Source organism: Oncorhynchus keta, chromosome 22 (assembly GCF_023373465.1).
Source record: "Oncorhynchus keta strain PuntledgeMale-10-30-2019 chromosome 22, Oket_V2, whole genome shotgun sequence".
NCBI classification, from domain to species: Eukaryota; Metazoa; Chordata; class Actinopteri; order Salmoniformes; family Salmonidae; genus Oncorhynchus; species Oncorhynchus keta.
The window spans coordinates 37,500,903-37,523,959 of NC_068442.1; the positions used below are offsets into that span (position 1 = coordinate 37,500,903).

At 44.7% G+C, this 23,057-nt stretch overlaps 1 protein-coding gene across 2 annotated transcripts in view; it reads left to right on the top strand.

Annotated features, from left to right (window-relative positions):
- Positions 1 to 23,057, top strand: part of LOC118401419 (ceramide synthase 1) — a 52,030-nt gene that overhangs the window by 13,839 nt on the left and 15,134 nt on the right. For both annotated transcript variants that reach the window (XM_035798906.2, XM_052475137.1), the window contains exon 2: positions 17,196 to 17,355. In XM_035798906.2, coding sequence (XP_035654799.1) covers positions 17,196 to 17,355 — 160 coding nt within the window. The remainder of the gene's footprint in view (positions 1 to 17,195; positions 17,356 to 23,057) is intronic.

The following is a 23,057-nucleotide window of genomic DNA, read 5'->3' on the forward strand; positions in this document are numbered from 1 at the left end:
TTCCCGATGTCTGTGACGCCCGCTGTTTGGTGCAATGCAGACCCAGTGAAGACCTGGTGAAACTGAAGACACTGTCTGTCCTGTTGAATTTTGAGTCTTTACCAGACAAAGTTAAAGTTAGGATATGTCAGTTATCCTGTGAGAGCTTTCGTCCCGACCCCATTATGGTGTTTTAGGTGCCAAGCTTATGGTCATGTTGCAACAGTGTGCAGGAGGGAGATTCTGAGATGTGAGCAGTATGCAGGAGGGCATGAGACAAAGAAATGTGTAGTATTGGTGGAAAAAGTTGTGTGTGTTTACTGTAGGGGTACCTATCGCGCTGGATATCAGAAGTGTCCGGTAAGAGGAAGGCAGGTTGAGGTTGCCAGGATCAGAGCAGTGCAGGTATGCTGAGGCAGTGAATAGAGTAGGAGAGGAAGGACCAGAGTGAGGAATGCTAAGAGGATCCCTGTGAGTAGGCTGAGAGCAATAGAGGTTGGTTTCTTAGCGTTCATAGCCATGGTTATCAACTATACCGCAGACATGGAACGTAAATCACTGAAAACAGATGTTGTGGCAGCTGCAGAGAAGTACTTGGGTGTAACAGATTTTTACTGCAGAAGTGTTACAAGGTATTGAACGATAGCGCCCAGTCCTCCCAGGCTGTCGACCTGGTTTAGGATCAGATAGGACAAAGTGGTGTAAAGGTGGTGAGGTGTAGGGTTAGTTAGTAAGGCAATTTTATTTCCTTTTTTCCCCTTCCTTTTTATGTTACAAAGAATAGGGAGGCCGTGACCAGCCTCACACTTTAGTACAGTTGGTGGTGTATGCACCTTTCAGTTGGTTGTGGTCCGGCAAACAAGTTTGAAGAAGAAGAAGCTGTCCCTTTTCTTTCTGTGCCACCAAATGTTTGGATATATTGGTATAGTTAGCTAGCTAGCCAAGATCGTTTGACCTGTTTGTGCTAGAAGCAAGCCGTTTTTGCTGTATAGACATGCACCCATGATGCTATTAAAAATAAATGTTACCTTTATTTAGCTAGGTAAGTCAGTTAAGAACAAATTCTTATTTTCAATGACAGCCTAGGAACAGTGGGTTAACTGTCTTGTTCAGGGGCAGAACAACAGATTTGTACCTTGTCAGCTGGGGGAATTGAACTGGCTACCTTTCAGTTACTAGCCCAATGCTCTAACCACTAGGCTACCCTGCTGCCCCATTGAATCTGCGCTCTTGTTTTCTCCAGGGCACTCGGAAACAATGGTATAGCGAAGCCTTATCATGACATTAATTATTATCTGGGAGATGTTTTTCCTATTCGCACAGTGCTCCCAAAATAAAACTCTGGTCGCATAGCAAAATGTTTTGTCGCATATGCAACCAAATTGGTTGCACTTTAAGATCCCTGTTAACAGGTAACTGTAGTAGTGAGCTGTATTAGTATAGTACAACTAATTTTGTCTTAATTCAAAGTCCCAACAGCCCAGAATTTAAGAGATGATCCTTACATGTCCTCATATAAAGCTTGATTAAGTGTTGATATATAACTGGCTTCAACCAAATAGCGTATGAAGAAGCAGCTCCAAAACCTCTTTAGACAACACTCAAATCATTACCAATGCAGACAGGCAGTCCTTTATAAATGATTCACTAACCAAATCCTATGAATTACTTGTGTTTGCAGCCGGTCTTTCCCCTGGCAAGCGGGAATGCACAGCCATGACCACAATAGTGTTTTTTTCACTCTCTCTTCTCTTCTCTTCTCTTCTCTTCTCTTCTCTTCTCTTCTCTTCTCATGGCAACCACTTGGTACGTAGACAAAAACACATTGTGGCTGTTCAACTTGGCAGAGCTCTGTAACCCCAACAACAAAGCTACTCTATGACAATACGATTGGGAGGGCAAAGGAAATGTGAGCTCATTGTCTCCTCAGGACACTGTAACTCTGCAAAGGCCAGAGTCTGAAATAGTCATGGTGGGAGTGAACCTTCATTAGTAGTAGGCAAGAAACACATGGCTAAGCGTTTTAATCACCACTTCATTAAGTCAGGATTCCTATTTCACTCAGCCATGCTTCCTTGCCCATCTAATATTTCCTCATCTCCCACCCCTTCTAATGCAACTCGCCCCAATGTTCCCATTGCTTGGAAGGCAGCAATGGTTTGTCCTTTATTTAAAGGGAGAGATCAAGCTAATCCTAACTGTTACAGGCCTATTTCTATTTTGCCCTGTTTATTAAAAGTGTTGGAAAAACTTGTCAATAATCAACTGACTGGCTTTCTTGATGCCTGTAGTATTCTCTCTGGTATGCAATCTGGTTTCCGCTCAGGTTACGGATGTGTCACTGCAACCTTAAAGGTCCTCAATGATGTCACCATTTCCCTTGATTCTAAGCAATGTTGTGCTGCTATTTTGTTTGACTTGGCCAAAACTTTTGATACAGTAGACCATTCCATTCTAAGGGGTATTGGTGTCTCTGAGGGGTCTTTGGCCTGTTTTGCTAACTACCTCTCTCAAAGAGTGCAGTGTATAAAGTCAGAACATCTGCTGTCTCAGCCACTGCCTATCACCAAGGTAGTACTCCAAGGCTCAATCCTAGGCCCCACACTCTTCTCAATTTACATCAACAACATATCTCAGGCAGTAGGAAGCTCTCTCTCCGATGTACAGTGGGGAGAACAAGTATTTGATACACTGCCGATTTTGCAGGTTTCCCTACAAAGCATGTAGAGGTCTGTAATTTTTATCATAGGTATGGAATCTATACAAAAAAATCCAGAAAATCACATTGTGTGATTTTTAAGTAATTAATTTGCATTTTATTGCATGACATAAGTATTTGATACATCAGAAAAGTAGAACTTAATATTTAGTACAGAAACCTTTGTTTGCAATTACAGAGATCATACGTTTCCTGTAGTTCTTGACCAGGTTTGCACACACTGCAGCAGGGATTTTGGCCCACTCCTCCATACAGACCTTCTCCAGGTCCTTCAGGTTTCGGGACTGTCGCTGGGCAATACGGACTTTCAGCTCCCTCCAAAGATTTTCTATTGGGTTCAGGTCTGGAGACTGGCTTGGCCACTCCAGGACCTTGAGATGCTTTATGGAGCCACTCCTTAGTTGCCCTGGCTGTGTGTTTCGGGTCGTTGTCATACTAGAAGACCCAGCCACGACCCATCTTCAATGCTCTTACTGAGGGAAGGAGGTTGTTGGCCAAGATCTCGCACTACATGGCCCCATCCATCCTCCCCTCAATACGGTGCAGTCGTCCTGTCCCCTTTGCAGAAAAGCATCCCCAAAGAATGATGTTTCCACGCTTCACGGTTGGGATGGTGTTCTTGGGGTTGTACTCATCCTTCTTCTTCCTCCAAACACGGCGAGTGGAGTTTAGACCAAAAAGCTCTATTTTTTGTCTCATCAGACCACATGACCTTCTCCCATTCCTCCTCTGGATCATCCAGAGGGTAATTGGCAAACTTCAGACGGGCCAAGACATGTGCTGGCTTGAGCAGGGGGACCTTGCGTGCGCTGAAGGATTTTAATCCATGACGGCGTCGTGTGTTACTAATGGTTTTCTTTGAGACTGTGGTCCCAGCTCTCTTCAGGTCATTGACCAGGTCCTGCCGTGTAGTTCTGGGCTTATCCCTCACCTTCCTCATGATCATTGATGCCCCAGGAGGTGAGATCTTGCAAGGAGCCCCAGACCGAGGGTGATTGACCGTCATCTTGAACTTTCTAATAATTGAGCCAACAGTTGTTGCCTTCTCACCAAGCTGCTTGCCTATTGTCCTGTAGCCCATCCCAGCCTTGTGCAGGTCTACAATTTTATCCTTGATGTCCTTACACAGCTCTCTGGTCTTGGCCATTGTGGAGAGGTTGGAGTCTGTTTGATTGAATGTGTGGACAGGTGTCTTTTATACAGGTAACGAGTTCAAACAGGTGCAGTTAATACAGGTAATGAGTGGAGAACAGGAGGGCTTCTTAAAGAAAAACTAACAGGTCTGTGAGAGACGGAATTCTTACTGGTTGGTAGGTGATCAAATACTTATGTCATGCAATAAAATGCAAATTAATTACTTAAAAATCATACAATGTGATTTTCAGGATTTTTGTTTTAGATTCCGTCTCTCACAGTTGAAGTGTACCTATGATAAAAAATTACAGACCTCTACATGCTTTGTAAGTACGGAAACCTGCAAAATCGGCAGTGTATCAAATACTTGTTCTCCCCACTGTATATGCAGTCTTACACTGAGCTGGCCCCTCCCCGGATTTTGTGTTAAACGCTCTACATCAAAGCGTTCTTAGTGTCCAACAAGCTTTCTCTGCCCTAAACACCTCCAAAACAAAGGTCATGTGGTTTGGTAAGAAGAATGCCCCTCTTCCGACAGGTGTGATTACTACCTCTGAGGGTTTAGAGCTTGTTAAATAAAGGTTAAATAAAATAAAATGGAGAATATATATCAAGCCTGTTGACAAGGAGTTCCCCACTTTCCATGGTTTTCAAAGGTAGGACCATAGTTGAATACTTTTCAGTGTTTTTCTAACAGTTTTAAGCCTACATGGAAGTCTCTCGTTAGGCAGTTGAAGGGCTGGTGTACATCAACACATTTAGAATCATAGGAAAATAGCAAATTTGCCATCCAGTGTTGTTGTTTGTCTCCTCCTCCATCTCTCGCTCCGCTGTCAGACCAGCCTCAGCCAAAACCTGATGGTTAGCATAGCAACAGGCTAGTTAGCCCTACATGCGCTACACATCTGGCAGCTATAACAGCATTGTCTGTTTTACAACGACAGCCTAGGTATTACTCTGTTAGCACAAACAAAAGGGCAGCTGAGCAAGCGCTACCAGGTTTGTTTGAGCTGAACCCCCCCCCACCCCCAGTGTCATGTGGTCTAAGCGTCGCTAATAGAATCAACACTAATCAGCGAGCCTCTCCTTTAGATCCTACTACATGACCGCCTGGCAGGCAGCAACATGGTTATCACAGTGACCTCATAAACCACAGGCTCCTGGCTTTATGTACTACTGCAACACTGTTTCCTCTGCCATAAACCCTCACATAGACTACTGCAACACTGTTTCCCCTGCCATAAACCCTCACATTGACTACTGCAACACTGTTTCCTCTGCCATAAACCCTCACATAGACTACTGCAACACTGTTTCCTCTGCCATAAACCCTCACATTGACTACTGCAACACTGTTTCCCCTGCCATAAACCCTCACATTGACTACTGCAACACTGTTTCCTCTGCCATAAACCCTCACATTGACTACTGCAACACTGTTTCCTCTGCCATAAACCCTCACATTGACTACTGCAACACTGTTTCCCCTGCCATAAACCCTCACATAGACTACTGCAACACTGTTTCCCCTGCCATAAGCCCTCACATAGACTACTGCAACACTGTTTCCCCTGCCATAAACCCTCACATAGACTACTGCAACACTGTTTCCCCTGCCATAAACCCTCACATTGACTACTGCAACACTGTTTCCCCTACCATAAACCCTCACATAGACTACTGCAACACTGTTTCCCCTGCCATAAACCCTCACATTGACTACTGCAACACTGTTTCCCCTGCCATAAACCCTCACATCGACTACTGCAACACTGTTTCCCCTACCATAAACCCTCACATAGACTACTGCAACACTGTTTCCCCTGCCATAAACCCTCACATTGACTACTGCAACACTGTTTCCCCTACCATAAACCCTCACATAGACTACTGCAACACTGTTTCCCCTGCCATAAACCCTCACATTGACTACTGCAACACTGTTTCCCCTGCCATAAACCCTCACATCGACTACTGCAACACTGTTTCCCCTACCATAAACCCTCACATAGACTACTGCAACACTGTTTCCCCTGCCATAAACCCTCACATTGACTACTGCAACACTGTTTCCCCTGCCATAAACCCTCACATCGACTACTGCAACACTGTTTCCCCTGCCATAAACCCTCACATTGGTGCCACATTTACATTTAAGTCATTTAGCAGACGCTCTTATCCAGAGCGACTTACAAATTGGTGCATTCACCTTATGACATCCAGTGGAACAGCCACTTTACAATAGTGCATCTAAATCTTTTAGGGGGGGGGGGTGAGAAGGATTACTTATTCTATCCTAGGTATTCCTTAAAGAGGTGGGGTTTCAGGTGTCTCCGGAAGGTGGTGATTGACTCCGCTGTCCTGGCGTTGTGAGGGAGTTTGTTCCACCATTGGGGGGCCAGAGCAGCGAACAGTTTTGACTGGGCTGAGCGGGAACTGTACTTCCTCAGTGGTAGGGAGGCGAGCAGGCCAGAGGTGGATGAACGCAGTGCCCTTGTTTGGGTGTAGGGCCTGATCAGAGCCTGGAGGTACTGAGGTGCCGTTCCCCTCACAGCTCCGTAGGCAAGCACCATGGTCTTGTAGCGGATGCGAGCTTCAACTGGAAGCCAGTGGAGAGAGCGGAGGAGCGGGGTGACGTGAGAGAACTTGGGAAGGTTGAACACCAGACGGGCTGCGGCGTTCTGGATGAGTTGTAGGGGTTTAATGGCACAGGCAGGGAGCCCAGCCAACAGCGAGTTGCAGTAATCCAGACGGGAGATGACAAGTGCCTGGATTAGGACCTGCGCCGCTTCCTGTGTGAGGCAGGGTCGTACTCTGCGGATGTTGTAGAGCATGAACCTACAGGAACGGGCCACCGCCTTGATGTTAGTTGAGAACGACAGGGTGTTGTCCAGGATCACGCCAAGGTTCTTAGCGCTCTGGGAGGAGGACACAATGGAGTTGTCAACCGTGATGGCGAGATCATGGAACGGGCAGTCCTTCCCCGGGAGGAAGAGCAGCTCCGTCTTGCCGAGGTTCAGCTTGAGGTGGTGATCCGTCATCCACACTGATATGTCTGCCAGACATGCAGAGATGCGATTCGCCACCTGGTCATCAGAAGGGGGAAAGGAGAAGATTAATTGTGTGTCGTCTGCATAGCAATGATAGGAGAGACCATGTGAGGTTATGACAGAGCCAAGTGACTTGGTGTATAGCGAGAATAGGAGAGGGCCTAGAACAGAGCCCTGGGGGACACCAGTGGTGAGAGCGCGTGGTGAGGAGACAGATTCTCGCCACGCCACCTGGTAGGAGCGACCTGTCAGGTAGGACGCAATCCAAGCGTGGGCCGCGCCGGAGATGCCCAACTCGGAGAGGGTGGAGAGGAGGATCTGATGGTTCACAGTATCGAAGGCGCCTCCGTGATGCAGAGAAGAGCAGTCTCAGTTGAATGAATGACTAGTCTTGAAACCTGACTGATTTGGATCAAGAAGGTCATTCTGAGAGAGATAGCGGTAGAGCTGGCCAAGGACGGCACGTTCAAGAGTTTTGGAGAGAAAAGAAAGAAGGGATACTGGTCTGTAGTTGTTGACATCGGAGGGATCGAGTGTAGGTTTTTTCAGAAGGGGTGCAACTCTCGCTCTCTTGAGGACGGAAGGGACGTAGCCAGCGGTCAGGGATGAGTTGATGAGCGAGGTGAGGTAAGGGAGAAGGTCTCCGGAAATGGTCTGGAGAAGAGAGGAGGGGATAGGGTCAAGCGGGCAGGTTGTTGGGCGGCCGGCCGTCACAAGACGCAAGATTTCATCTGGAGAGAGAGGGGAGAAAGAGGTCAGAGCACAGGGTAGGGCAGTGTGAGCAGAACCAGCGGTGTCGTTTGACTTAGCAAACGAGGATCGGATGTCGTCGACCTTCTTTTCAAAATGGTTGACGAAGTCATCTGCAGAGAGGGAGGAGGGGGGGAGGGGGAGGAGGATTCAGGAGGGAGGAGAAGGTGGCAAAGAGCTTCCTAGGGTTAGAGGCAGATGCTTGGAATTTAGAGTGGTAGAAAGTGGCTTTAGAAGCAGAGACAGAGGAGGAAAATGTAGAGAGGAGGGAGTGAAAGGATGCCAGGTCCGCAGGGAGGCGAGTTTTCCTCCATTTCCGCTCGGCTGCCCGGAGCCCTGTTCTGTGAGCTCGCAATGAATCGTCGAGCCACGGAGCGGGAGGGGAGGACCGAGCCGGCCTGGAGGATAGGGGACATAGAGAGTCAAATGATGCAGAAAGGGAGGAGAGGAGGGTTGAGGAGGCAGAATCAGGAGATAGGTTGGAGAAGGTTTGAGCAGAGGGAAGAGATGATAGGATGCCACAAAAGAGAGATGATGGTTCGCTGAAAAAAACATGCTGTTTCTGGATAATGTTTAGCGATTGTCAAGGATGCACAGAAATGACAAAATATGTTAGTTTTTAGTTCAAGGTTAATTGTTAGCAATATGTGATCTATAGGCTGAAAGCTTCACAAACTGTATATTCAATTGTGGGGTTTGAATAGTGTGAGAAGACAGCATATTTGATGAGAATCATGGGCAGTTGCCTACATTGGGTGTACAATTTAATCTGCAGTTATAATTCTGCTATTTATTCTTTTACCAATAATATTTGCATGTTAATATTATCTACTGATTACAGTTATTATGTATAATATTTGAACTAAATCCAATCTATAAGCTTCCAAAATGTAGGTAGGTATATTTAGCTATAATGTACTGATGGAAGGGCTTGTCCTGCACTTTGTAAAAACCCAGAGTGAATTGAGTGAATGTAGGAAAAAGATCTTGGTTTCTTTCTAAACATAACAATGTGAATGCAAATAGGACTCAGAACACAAAATAGGTGAAGTGAACTGGAAAAAGAGTTGAGTCCTCATTCAAAGGCAAGAGCAGTGTGAATACAAAGATAACTGAGTTATTTCGCTGTTTTTTTTACCCAAGAGTTCACTTTAAAGAGGACTGAGATAGGTACTTTTAAAGAGGAATATGTGTGAAAACACCCTAAGAGTGTGTCCTCTGTAATATGATATGCAGGCAAATATGTCACTTAATAGGCATGTCATGTTCTAATATGACTTGTGTTGTTGCGTGCGTGAGTGTGTGTGAGATGTCTTTTTCTCCACGTCATGGTATTTCCTGCTGTGTTGGCCCGTCTGATCTGGTCGACTCTGGTTCCTCTGTACTGAGATGGATTCAGGATCACAGGCCAGATGCAGAATACCTTTCATTCATCAAATCATTAAACACAGATTATCCTTAAAACACTACATTTCTCAGGGTGCTTTGCAGTTGTTAGGCAGAGGGGTCGCAGTGAAATTACCTGAGAAGTGTGAGATGACAAAATGATGGAAGGCCAGGAGCTTTGTGGTGGGATGGAGATGATGTGGTACAATGCCTTGCAAAAGTATTCATCCCCTTGGTGTTTTTCTTTTTTTTTGCATTACAACCTGTAATTTAAATAGATTTTTATTTGGATTTAATGTCATGGACATACACAAAATATTCCAAATTGGTGAAGTGAAATTTAAAAAATAACTTGTTTCAAAAAATTTGATAAAATAAAATAACTGAAAAGTGGTGCATGCATATGTATTCACCCCCTTTGCAATGAATCCCTTAAATAAGATCTGGTGCAACCAATTACCTTCAGAAGTCACATAATTAGTTAAATAAAGTCCACCTGTGCGCAATCTAAGTGTCACATGATCTCAGTATATATACACCTGTTCTGAAAGGCCTCAGAGTCTGCAACACCACTAAGCAAGTGGCACCACCAAGCAAGCGGCACCATGAAGACCAAGGAGCTCTCCAAACAGGTCAGGGACAAAGTTGTGGAGAAGTACAGATCGGGGTTGAGTTCTAAAAAAATATCCAAAACTTTGAACATCCCATGGAACACCATTAAATCTGTTATTAAAATGGCACCACAGCAAACCTGCCAAGAGAGGGCTGCCCACCAAAACTCAGGGACCAGGCAAGGAGGGCATTAATCAGAGAGGCAACAAAGAGACCAAAGAAAACCCTGAAGGAGCCGCAAAGCTCCACAGCGGAGATTGGAGTATCTGTCCATAGGACCACTTTAAGCTGTACACTCCACAGAGCTGGGCTTTACGGAAGAGTGTCCAGAAAAAAGCCATTGCTTAAAGAAAAAAATGAAATTGAGCTTTTTGGCCATCAAGGACAATGCTATGTGGACTGGGAAACTGGTCAGAATTGAAGGAATGATGGATGGCACTAAATACAGGGAAATTCTTGAGGGAAACCTCTTTCAGTCTTCCAGAGATTTGAGACTGGGATGGAGGTTCACCTTCCAGCAGGACAATGACCCTAAGCATACTGCTAAAGCAACACTTGAGTGGTTTAAAGGGAAACATTTAAATGTCTTGGAATTGCCTAGTCGAAGCCCAGATGTCAATCCAATTGGAGAATCTGTGGTATGATTGCTGTACACCAGCAGAACCCATCCAACTTGAAGGGTGCAGTTTTGCATTGAAGAATGGGCAAAAATCCCAGTGCCAAGCTTATAGAGACATACCCCAAGAGACTTGCAGCTGTAATTGCTGCAAAAGGTGGGTCTACAAAGTATTGACTTTGGGGGTCCTAGGGGATGGGTTAAGGAGTAGGGGGTCTTAGGGGAGGGGTTAAGGAGTAGGGGGTCCTATGTGAGGGGTTAAGGAGTAGGGGGTCCTAGGGGAGGGGTTATGGTGTAGGGGGTACTATAGGAGGGGTTAAGGAGTAGGGGGTCCTAGGGGAGGGGTTATGGTGTAGGGGGTCCTAAGGGAGGGGTGAAGGGGGTGAAGGTGTAGGGGAGGGATGAAGGGGTGGGGGTCTTAGTGGAGGTTGAAGGGGGGGTTTTAGGGGCTTGGGGATACAACTGGAGGAGCTCTGGTTCCTTCTGTCCCCGTCTGGGGTGCAAGCTGTGTCCACCGCTGACAGCTGTCCCTCCCCTCCCAGCCCCACAAAGAGGGAGGAGAGAGAGAAATAGATGGAGAGGAGGGGAGAGAGAGAGAGAGAGAGAGAGGGAGGAGGTGGAGAGGGAAAGAAGGGAAGCCTTATTAAATAGACCCCTACATCAGCACCCTGACTCACTGGCTCTGTTCATGCCCTGTTATATAACAGTTCACTGTGGCACTTTTTAATTCATTCACTCCCTTTCCTCCCTCGATTTTAAGCAAGGCAGAGGGGTGAAATAGAGAGATGGTGAGAAAGTGACAGTGAAAGAGCGAGCCGTGGGGTGCAGTTGGTGGAGGGATGGGAAGCGAGGAAAGGACATGGAGGGAGGCAAAGGTCATTCCGCTACCCAAGAATAGCACCATTAAATGGGTTAAACAGCCAACCAATCAGCCTGTTACATGTGCTTAGCAAGCTTTTGGAAAAAATTGTGTTTGATCAAATTTGACAGAGTACAAGTTAACAACAGACTTTCAGCATGCTAATAGGGAAGGGCACTCAACATGCTCAGCACTGACACAAATGACAGATGATTGGCTAAAATAAATTGATAGTCAGAATATTGTGGGAGCAATTCTGTTATACTTCAGTGCATCTTTTGATGTAATTGATCATAACCTATTGCTGAAAAAACATAGACGTTGTGGATTTGCATCCTCTGCCTTATTATGGATTGAAAGTTACATATCTAATAGAACAAAGAGGGTTTTAGTTAATGGAAGCCTCATGCAAATTCAGTTGAGTGTGGCCATTATTGTTTTCTGTTTTTACAAATGACCTTCCACTGACCTTGAATAAAGCCTGTGTGTCTATGTATGCTAACGACTCAACAGTATACACGTCGGCTGCAACGTCAAAATAAACGAGACATTTAACATAGAGCTCCAGTCAGTTTCAGAATGGGTAACTAAATATCTAAAAACCGAAAGCATAATTTTTGGGACAAATCAATCGCTCAACACTAAACTTTGTTTATATTTATTATTGAATAATGTGGCTATTGTGCAAGTTTAGGATACTAAACTGCTGGGTGTAACCCTAGATAGCAAGCTGTCGTGATCAAAGCATATAGACTCAATGGTTGCTAAAATGGGAAGAGGTCTGTCCATGACAGGGCGTTGCTCTGCCTTCTTCACATCTCACAAAGGGGACTGTGAATAGACACAGCCATTTTATATATCTTGTATTGTAATTTGCACTGTACTATGTATTATACATAGCTATTGTGTGGATGTACTGATATGTAGGCTATGTGTGACCTTTTAAATGTATGTATTTCAATCCTTGACTTGTAATGTTCTGTACTATGTATTATGTCATTTAATGTGGACCCCAGGAAGAGTAGCTGATGCTATTGCAGCGGCTAATGGGGATCCTAATACATACCAAAAATAGGAAATACCTCTCTCTTTCACCATGTCTCTCTTTTCTTTGTGGCCCTGTGAGAAATGGAGCAGAAGAGAGAGCCACTGAATGCCAGTTTAGCCGTGAGGTCAGGGCAGAGGAACGAGTGCCTGAAGAGAGATCACTTGTTCGGCAGCATCAGCTGAAAGGCCAGAGGAAACCATTATTTTAGAGTCCAGTTAGGAAATTACTGAAGTGTGGGCTGATATGAAAGGACAACCAGGATTGATGGGTATTTGTTTATGGGAGAGATACTGTCCTTGCCAAATATGTCTGCATTGCAGAGCATGACTTATGTATTACATGGGCATTACAACTCATATGTTGTCAGATCTTTACATGCCTTTATTGTATGGTGGGGGGGACATTGCGTTGACAGCTGGCTTCTATAAATAAACGTTGTAGGCAGGGGAGTCAGAGGGGAAGGACATGGAGGAGGTCTGAGCCATGCAGTGGATATCCTATCTGAGGCGTGTTTGGTGTGGGTCGGCCGGTCGCAATGAGAGGTACAGCTCCTCTGTCATGAGGAAAGATAAGGAGTCAGGGTTTGGTTTCTCATCTTGCATGCCAGCCGACGGATCGTCCGTGAGCCCAGAGGCTCCTCTGGCCTTGTGGAGGGCCTGGTTTATGACTAGTTACCACAGCTACAAAGTCATAAGGCCCTCATTCTCAACCAGTCAGACGAGGGAGTGTGATGACACGTATGCCCACCGGCTTGCAGGGGAAGACGAGAGACATGCATTTTTCAAGTGATCTGTCAATTATTTGGTTATTTATTAGCTGTAATAAAACCAAACGTTCTAAATGCAAAGTGGAAATTGGATGCCTTATTCAAACTCAGCTTACAAGGTTATAATGATGTTTGCCCTTTTAGTTACTTGTCTTAAGCCAAAATAGGTTTACTCCAAAAGCTGCATTGTGTTTAAGATGGCTTGTAGACAAACACATTGACACATCTTGGTTTTAGATTTTTATTTAGAAAATCCACAAGTAAAATGTACACAGTTTCATAGAAATGCAACAGAAATGTCTCATTCTGAAATTGGTTTAAGATAAAATTCAACCCTGTTACTTTATTTGGCACTTACTATAGTAATTTATTTATTTAACTTATTTAAAATTTTGAGATGAGATAACATGTTAACAAGTTGAACTCTTTTTGACAGAATGTTAAAATTAACTGAAATAAAAGTGACTGCTCAAAAGGTACTCAATTGGTGGAACGACCCGCACATTGTCCTCCCCCTTCCACCCTAGACTCCCTGCCAACAAGGTATCTCACTCCACACTCAGTTTGGCTCTCAGTTACCCTGCCTGCTCTCTTGGTTGGTAGGGTGTCCATGGCCTTCTCAGCTTTTCTCTTCCTTGGAGAAAAAGCCAGTGTGAGGCCTTTATCCTGTAGAACATGTACCTTTTTCTGCAGTAGGCTCTGCAGAGATGAAGACAGGTTAGTCATGAACTCTTCATCTTGGAGATGATAAGGGAGGTCTGTGATCTCTTTAAGATAGTCTGCACATTGCCTCCGCAACACCTTCCTAGAGGTCCTATTCTGTCCTCTTCCAGATGGACCTCTGTATGGACGGAAAGCTTCATCCGCATCACCATGCTGCTCAGATGTGGAGTTGTGCAGTTGTTGGCTAAAAGTGGCATAATGGAGATTCACCAGGGGATTGTCCTTATAGGGGGCGGCATGGTAGCCTAGTGGTTAGAGCGTTGGACTAGTAACCGGAAGGTTGCAAGTTCAAATCCCCAAGCTGACAAGGTACAAATCTGTCGTTCTTCCCCTGATCAGGCAGTTAACCCACTGTTCCTAGGCCGTCATTGAAAATAAGAATTTGTTCTTAACTGACTTGCCTAGTAAAATAAAGGTAAAATAAATAAAAAAAATAGATGTTCTCCAGCTGATCCCAACCCCACCCTTCAACTAAACTAAAAACAGCACAAGGAAGCTTGGGCCTCTCCCAGTCCCTGCATGTGCAACAGGGCACTATGCAATCGTTCCCAAAGTTTACAGAGTACCAGCCTGTAGGGTCAGTCTGGCTCCTCACTTTGAACAACCCCTGACCTACTTTGGTGAAGTCTTCTCTATTTGGTTGGTGACATGCTCCGCCATCCCGCGGGGTCGGTGTTGCAGTTTTGGTGGATTAATTGTATTTTCTTTAAGATGACGAGCACTTCACGTTCAGCTCTGTGTACCTTGGATCCCAGTCCGGGGTCCAGTCCTTGAACACACTGATGGCCTCTCTAGCGACTGATGTCATCTCTTTAAGTGTGACAAAGGCCCCAGCAACTGCATAACAAATATTGATTCGGACACACAGAAAAACAGTAGCACAGAGTACCAGGAGGTCTTGTAGGTTGAATCTAGAAGACATATCTGTTGGCCATATAGGTTTAGTAGTTTCTTTTGCCAGGCACAGCAGAAGCTTTGTTTCTTGGTCCTCATTGATCTGGTATGGCCTTTAGTGGACCGAGAAGTCCATTTATCAACCAGGGCCTGTGGAAGAGGTCAATGACCCGTTACATACACTCTTAGAAAAAAGGATTCCAAAATGGTTCTTTGGCTGTACCAATAGGAGAACCCTTTTTGGTTGCAGGTAGAACTCTCTGTGGAAAGGGTTTTACATGGAACCCAAAATGGTTATACCTGGAACCAAAAAGGGTTCTTGAAAGGGTTCTCCTATGGGACAGCTGAAGAACCCTTTTAGGTTCTAGATATCACATATTTTTCTAGATATCACATAGATATTACGTACTACTCCTTTCTCAGAACAGAACAAACTGGCTCTAACCAGAATAGAAAGAGGAGTGGGAGGCCCCAATGCACAACTGAGCAAGAGGACAAGTACATTAGAGTGTCTAGTTTGAGAAACAGATGCCTCACAAGTCCTCAACTGGCAGCTTCATTAAATAGTACCCGCAAAACACCAGTCTTAATGTCAACAGTTAAGAGGCGACTCCGGGATGCTGGCCTTCTAGGCAGATAGATGGGGGGCAATCAATTCACATATGGTGTCCAGGGCACAGCTGTGGGCAGAGGGTGGTCTATAGCAAGCGGCAACGGTGAGAGACTTGTTTCTGGAAAGGTGCATTTTTTGAAGTAGAAGCTCGAATTGTTTTGGTACAGAACTGGATAGTAAGATAGAAGATAGAAATCTCTGCAGTAGATTGCAACACCGCCCCCTTTGGCAGTTCTATCTTGGCGGAAAATGTTATAGTTAGGGATGTACATTTCAGGGTTTTTGGTGGTTTTCCTAAGCCATGATTCAGACACGGCTAAGACATCCGGGTTGGCAGAACGTGCTAAAGCAGTGAATAAAGCAAACTAGGGAGTAAGCTTCTAATGTTAACATGCATGAAACCAAGGCTTTTACGGTTACAGAAGTCAACAAATGAGAGCACCTGGGGAGTAGGAGTGGAGCTAGGCACTGCAGGTCCTGGATTAACCTCTACATCACCAGAGGAACAGAGGAGAAGTAGGATAAGGGTACGGCTAAAGGCTATAAGAACTGGCCGTCTAGCACATTCAGAACAGAGAGTAAAGGGAGCAGGTTTCTGGGCACGATAGCATAGATTCAAGGCATAATGTACAGACAAAGGTATGGTAGGAATAGAGTACATTGAGGCATTGAGTAATGATGAGAGAGATATAGTACCTGGAGACGTTTAAACCAGGTGATGTCATCGCATATGTGGGAGGTGGAACAACATGGTGGGTTAAGGCATATTGAGCAGGGCTAGAGACTCTCCAGTGAAATAAGACAGTAATCACTAACCAAGACAGTAATGGACAAGGCATATTGATATTAGGGAGAGGCATGCGTAGCCAAGTGATCGTATGGGTCCAGTGGGTGGTTGGGCTGGCTGGGGACACTGCGATTCAGACAGTTAGCAGGCCGGGACTAGCAAGCTAGCATAAAGCCTTAGATGGACGTTGCGATGGGGGAAAGTCTGTTTTTGCCTCCTCGTGCCGTGATGTCGATAGATCAGTCGTGGAATTAGTAGGGTTCCAAGTAGCAGAGGTGTCCAAGTCAAATTGGCAAAATGGGTATAGTGGCTCAAGAAACTGGCTGATGGATCAGCTAACAGTACAATTTTTTATTTTTAATATTTGTTTTACCTTTATTTAACTAGGCAAGTCAGTTAAGAACAAATTCTTATTTTCAATGACGGCCTAGGAACAGTGGTTAACTGCCTGTTCAGGGGCTCTAGATAGCTAGCAGGCCGCTGTTAGCAGAATGGGCCTTCAGGGGACCTTGCGCCAGAGGGGCCTGCTGGGATCCTCGGGCAGATTATGTCAGTATTCCAGTCGTGAAGGATCGGCGGGGTTCCGTACCCCGTACCGGCAGTAGAAGGGGTTTGGATATTGTAGCCGAGGAGTGGGCTTCAGGAGTATCCCAGGAGCCCTAGCCGGGAGATGGGTCTAGCATGGGCAAGCTCCAGGCTAGTTGGTGCTAGCTCCGGGACGGAAACGTTAGCCAGGAGTAGTCAACCCGGGTTGTGGTTAGCTAGCTGTGATGATCCAGATGAAAATGTTCAGTGTTTGCGGTAAGAATCCATGGATATGAAGAGAAAAATAGGTCCTGTATGCTCTGGCTTGAAACGCATTGTACGAACTGGCGAGAGCTTTCTAAAGGTTAGCTGATGACCGCTAGCAGTGGTTAGCTGACTGATAGCTGGTAGCTAGATAGCTAGATAGCTTTAATTGATGTATTCCAGTTCGGAGATAAATAGAAATACTTCAGAAAAAAACAGATCCACACCACATTGGGTGAGGCAGGTTGCAGGAGAGTATTTTTAATTTGAGGTTTAGAAAAAATATTAAAGAATGCAAAGAAAAAGATATATACATGGGACGAGACAAGACAAAGATAAAGACGTCTGACTGCTACGCCATCTTGATCACTGCATACTTAACATTCCATTGAGTTTCGAAACAATCTGAAAGCAGAGTTTCCCCAGCTGAGTTTTGAACAATAAACAGTATCCTGTGATTTGTGTTGCAGCCGTTTGCACAATGGTGTAGTCTCCAGCCCAAAGATTCTGCCAAGATGCCAGAGAGCTCGTGGAAGCTGGTCTTCTACACCATGTCCTGGTCGTACAGCACCTACCTGCTCTTCTTCACAGACTACACCTTCTTCCATGACCCGCCCTCCGTATTCTATGGTAAGCCATACAAATTTTTAAAAGCTGCACAATTATTGTCAAGTGATACGTAGACCTAAAATAGTCAGCAGTGGAACTCAGTCGGGCATTCAACTGCTGTTGAGAGTTGTAATTGAATAATGCACAAGGTGCAATTTTCAAAATTTGGTAGTAAATGGGCAGTTTTTCTCTTGTTATGTCATTCAACGACAGACCTTAGAGTGCTACACTACATGGCCAAAAGTATGTGGACACCTGCTCGTCAATTATTTCATTCCAAAATCATGGGCATTAATATGGATTTTATCCCCCTTTGCTGCTATAACATTATCAGCTACTTCGTTTTGTTGAGGTTGAGGGAGAGGTTATTTTCCTGGCACCACTCCGCCAGGGCCCTCACCTCCTCCCTGTAGGCTGTCTCGTCATTGTTGGTATCAGGCCAACTGCTGTTGTGTCGTCTGCAAACTTGATGATTGAGTTGAAGACGTGCATGGGCACGGGTGAAGACGGGAGTACAGGAGAGGGCTGAGCACGCACCCCTGTGGGGCCCCTCAAATCACATTTTATTGGTCACATACACATGATTAGCAGATGTTATTGCCAGTGTAGTGAAATGCTTATGCTTCTAGATCTGACAGTGCAGCAGTATCTAACAGGTAATATCTAACAAATTTCACAATAACACCTAATACACAAAATCTAGTAAAGGAATGGAATGAGAATATGTAAGTATAAAATATATGGATGAACAGTGACAGAGCGGCTAAGATGCAATAAATAGTAAAGAATAGATAGTGAATGATACAGTATACAGTATATACATATGAGATGAGTAATGTGAGATATGTAAACATTCTTAAAGTTACATTATTAAAGTGACTAGTGTTCCATTTATTACAGTGGCCAATGATATCAAGTCTGTAGGTAGGCAGCCGCCTCTCTGTGCTAGTGGTGGCTGTTTAACAATCTGTTGGCCTTGAGATAGGAGCTGTTTTTCAATCTCTCTGTCCCAGCTCTAATGCACCTGTACTGACCTCGCCTTCTGGATGGTATCGGGATGAACAGGTAGTGGCTCGGGCGGTTATTGTCCTTGATGATCTTTTTGTCTTCCTGTGACATCGGGTGTTGTAGGTGTATTTATATAGCCCTTCTTACATCAGCTGATATCTCAAAGTGCTGTACAGAAACCCAGCCGAAAACCACAAACAGCAAGCAATGCAGGTGTAGAAGCACGGTGTCTAGGAAAAACTCCCTAGAAAGGCCAGAACCTAGGAAGAAACCTAGAGAGGAACCAGGCTATGTGGGGTGGCCAGTCCTCCTCTGGCTGTGCCGGGTGGAGATTATAACAGAGCATTGGCCAAGATGTTCAAATGTTCATAGATGACCAGCAGAGTAAAATAATAATAATCACAGTAGTTGTCGAGGGTGCAACAAGTCAGCACCTCAGGAGTAAATGTCAGTTGGCTTTTCATAGCCGATCATTAAGAGTATCTCTACCGCTCCTGCTGTCTCTAGAGAGTTGAAAACAGCAGGTCTGGGACAGGTAGCACGTCCGGTGAACAGATCAGGGTTCCATAGCCGCAGGCAGAACAGTTGAAACTGGAGCAGTAGCACGGCCAGGTGGACTGGGGACAGCAAGGAGTCATCATGCCAGGTAGTCCTGAGGCATGGTCCTCAGGCTCAGGTCCTCCGAGAGAGAGAAAGAAAGAGAGAATTAGAGAGAGCATACTTAAATTGACACAGGACACCGGATAAGACAGGAGAAGTACTCCAGATATAACAGACTGACCCTAGCCCCCCAACACATAAACTACTGCAGCATAAATACTGGAGGCTGAGACAGGAGGGGTCAGGAGACACTGTGGCCCCATCCGATGATACCCCCGGACAGGGCCAAACAGGCAGGATATAACCCCACCCACTTTGCCAAAGCACAGCCCCCACACCACTAGAGGGATATCTTCAACCATCAACTTACCATCCTGAGACAAAGCCGAGTATAGCCCACAAAGATCTCCGCCATGGAAGAGCACCAGTAAGCCAGTGACTCAGCCCCTGTAATAGGTTTAGAGGCAGAGAATCCCAGTGGAGAGGGGAACCGGCCAGGCAGAGACAGCAAGGGCAGTTCGTTGCTCCAGAGCCTTTCCGTTCACTCCTGGCCAGACTACTACTGACCCACTGAAGATATGAGTCTTCAGTAAAGACTTAACTTCATATGGCTGTAGGGGCAGTATTGCATAGCTTGGATGAAAAGGTGCCCATTGTAAATGGCCAGCTCATCAGTTTCAGTTGCTAATATATGCATATTATTATTAATATTGGATAGAAAACACTTTAAAGTTTCCAAAACTGTCAAAATATTGTCTGTGAGTATAACAGAAAGACAGGAAAACAGAAAACAGGAAGTGGCTTCTATTTTGAAAACTTCATGTTCCATAGCCTCCCTTTGCTGGATTTAAAGGGATATGAACCAGATTCCTTTTCCTATTGCTTCCTCAAGGTGTCAACAGTCTTCAGACATAGTTTCAGGCTTTTATTTTGAAAAATGAGCCAGAACGATAACATCGCGTCAAGTGGTCACATGAGTTTTGCTCGTGCAACAGAGTTTGGATAGGTATTGCTTTTCCCTCTCCTACTGTGAAAGACATTTGCGGTTGATATATTATCGATTATATATTTTAAAAACAACCTGAGGATTGATTATAAAAAAAGTTTGACATGTTTCTGTGGACACTATGGAAACTATTTGAAATTTTTGTCTGTGTTGTCGCGTCCGCTCTTTCCGGTGGATTTCTGAACATAACTCGACAAACAAACGGAGGTATTTTGGATATAAAAATAATCTTTATGGAACAAAAGGGACATTTGTTGTGTAACTGGGAGTCTCGTGAGTGAAAATATCAGAAGATCATCAAAGGTAAACGATTCATTTGATTGCTTTTCTGATTTTCGTGACCAAGCTTCCTGATGCTAAGTGTACTTAATGTTTTGTTGTGCGATCGATAAATTTACACAAACGCTTGGATTGCTTTCGCTGTAAAGCATCATTTCAAAATCTGACACGACAGGTGGATTAACAAAAGGCTAAGCTGTGTTTTCCTATATTGCACTTGTGATTTCATGAATATAAATATTTGTAGTAATATTTATTGAATGTAGCGCTATGCTATTCAGCGGTTGTTGATTACACTTATCCCATTAGTGGGATTGCAGTCATAACACGTTTTTAAAGGTTGCGTCTCTCACATGGGTAGGCAGACCATTCCATATAATTGCAACTCTATAGGCGAAAGCCCTGCCTCCAGCTGTTTTGCTTAGAAATTCTAGGGACAATTAGGAGGCTTGCGTCTTGTGACCATAGCATACGTGTAGGCATGTACGGCAGGACCAAACCGGAAAGATAGGTAGGAGCAAGCCCATGTAATGCTTTGTAGGTTAGCAGTAAAACCTTGATATCAGCCCTTACCTCTGGAGAGCCCTGCGGTTGTGGGCGGTGCAGTTGCCGTACCAGGCGGTGATACAGCCCGACAGGATGCTCTCAATTGTGCACCTGTAAAAGTCAGTGAGAGTTTTTGGTGACATGCCACATTTTTTTAGCCTCTTTCTTCACCAAGATGTCTGTATGGGTGGTCCATTTTAGTTTGTCCGTGATGTGTACGCCGGGGAACTTAGAACTTTCCACTTTCTCCACTGCTGTCCCATCGATGTGGATAGGGGGGTGCTCCCTTTGTTGTTTCCTGAAGTCCACAATCATCTAATTTCTTTTGCTGACATTGAGTGAGAGGTTATTTTCCTGACATCATACCCCGAGGCCCTCACCTCCTCCTTGTAGGCTGTATCATTGTTGTTTGTAATCAAGCCTACCACTGTAGTGTCATCTGCAAACTTGACGATAGAGTTGGAGGCGTGCATGACCATGTAGTCGTGGGTGAACAGGGAGTACAGGAGAGGGCCGAGAACACACCCTTGTGGGGCCCCAGTGTTGAGGATCAGTGAAGTGGAGGTTTTGTTTCCTGCCTTCACCACCTGGGGACGGCCTGTCAGGAAGTCCAGGACTCAGTTATAGAGGGCAAGGTTCTGATGTAGGGCCCCAAGCTTAATGATGAGCTTGGAGGGTACTATGGTGTTGAAGGCTGAGCTATAGGCAATGAACAGCATTCTTACATAGGTATTCCACTTGTCCAGATGACATAGGTTAGTGCGATGGTGATTGCATCGTCTGTGGATCTATTGGGGCGGTATACAAATTTAAGTAGGTCTTGGGTGTCAGGGAAGGTGCAGGTGATATGATCCTTAACTAGCCTCTCAAAGCACTTCATGATGACAGGCGTGAGTGCTATGGGGCGATAATCATTTAGTTCAGTTACCTTTGACTTTCTTGGGTACAGGAATAATGGTGGACATCTTGAAGCAAGTGGGTACTACAGGCTGGGATTGAGAGATATTGAATATGTTCGTAAGCACTCCAGCCAGCTGGTCTGTGCATGCTCAGGACCGAGGGAAAGATGAAGGGAGCAAAGTACAGAAAGATCTTTGATGAAAACCTGCTCCAGAGCGCTCAGGACCTCAGACTGAGGTGAAGGTTAAACTTTGAACAGGACAACAACCCTCAGCACGAGCCAAGACAATGCAGAAGTGGCTTCTGGAAAAGTCTCTGAATGTCTTTGAGTGGCCCAGCCAGAGCCCGGACTTGATCCCGATCGAACATCTCTGGAGAGATGTGAAAATAGCTCTGCAGCGACACTCCCCATTCAACCTGATAGAGTTTGAAAGGATCTGCAGAGAAGAATGGGAGAAACTCCCAAAATACAGGTGTGCCAGGCTTGTAGTGTCATACCCAAGAAGACTCAAGGCTGTAATCGCTGCCAAAGGTGCTTCAACAAAGTACTGAATACTTATGTAAACGTGATATTTCAGTTTTTTTTGTTCGTTTTTTTGCAAAAATGTCTAAAAACCTGTTTTTGCTTTGTCATTATGGGGTATTGTGTGTTGATATAATTTAACCCATTTTAGAATAAGGCTGTAGTGTAACAATATGTGGAAAAAGTCAAGGGGTCTTGCGCTGTAATACTAATTTATAGGCCAACACTACAACTGAAACACAATTTTACACACCTGGCTATATAATCCATTCAATTTCAATAACATATCCTAATCTGATTTTACTGATAAAATCACCAATGTCTCTATTAAATAATTTTTTAATATTTATTTGTGCATTGACTTTGAAAAACAGCTATCAATAAAAAGAAAAAGTTTCAAAAGAAAGGTGAATAATGAAAATATAAGTTTCAGGGAAGAATGGACAGAGGAATAGGCATTCTTACCATATTTCTCCAATGGCAAACCAGTGTATTGTTTGCAACTAAACTTTTGCTGTTTGCAAATAATTCAATATAAGACATCCTCATGGATTTATGCATGGCACTTTGAAAAGTTACACTATACTGTATATACAAAAGTATGTGGATGCCTCTTAAAATTTGTGGATTTGGCTATTTCAGCCACACCTGTTGTTGACAGGTGTATAAAATTGAACACACAGCCATGCAATCTCCATAGAGAAACTTTGATCTTACTGAAGTGACTTTCAGTGACTTTCAACGTGGCCCTGTGTTACGAGAATTATGTTCTCAATGTACATAAACTGAACTTCAATTAAACTACTCGGTCTGTAACCAAGAATTTGCAAGATTCTTGTTGAAATGAAACAGACAGAGGCC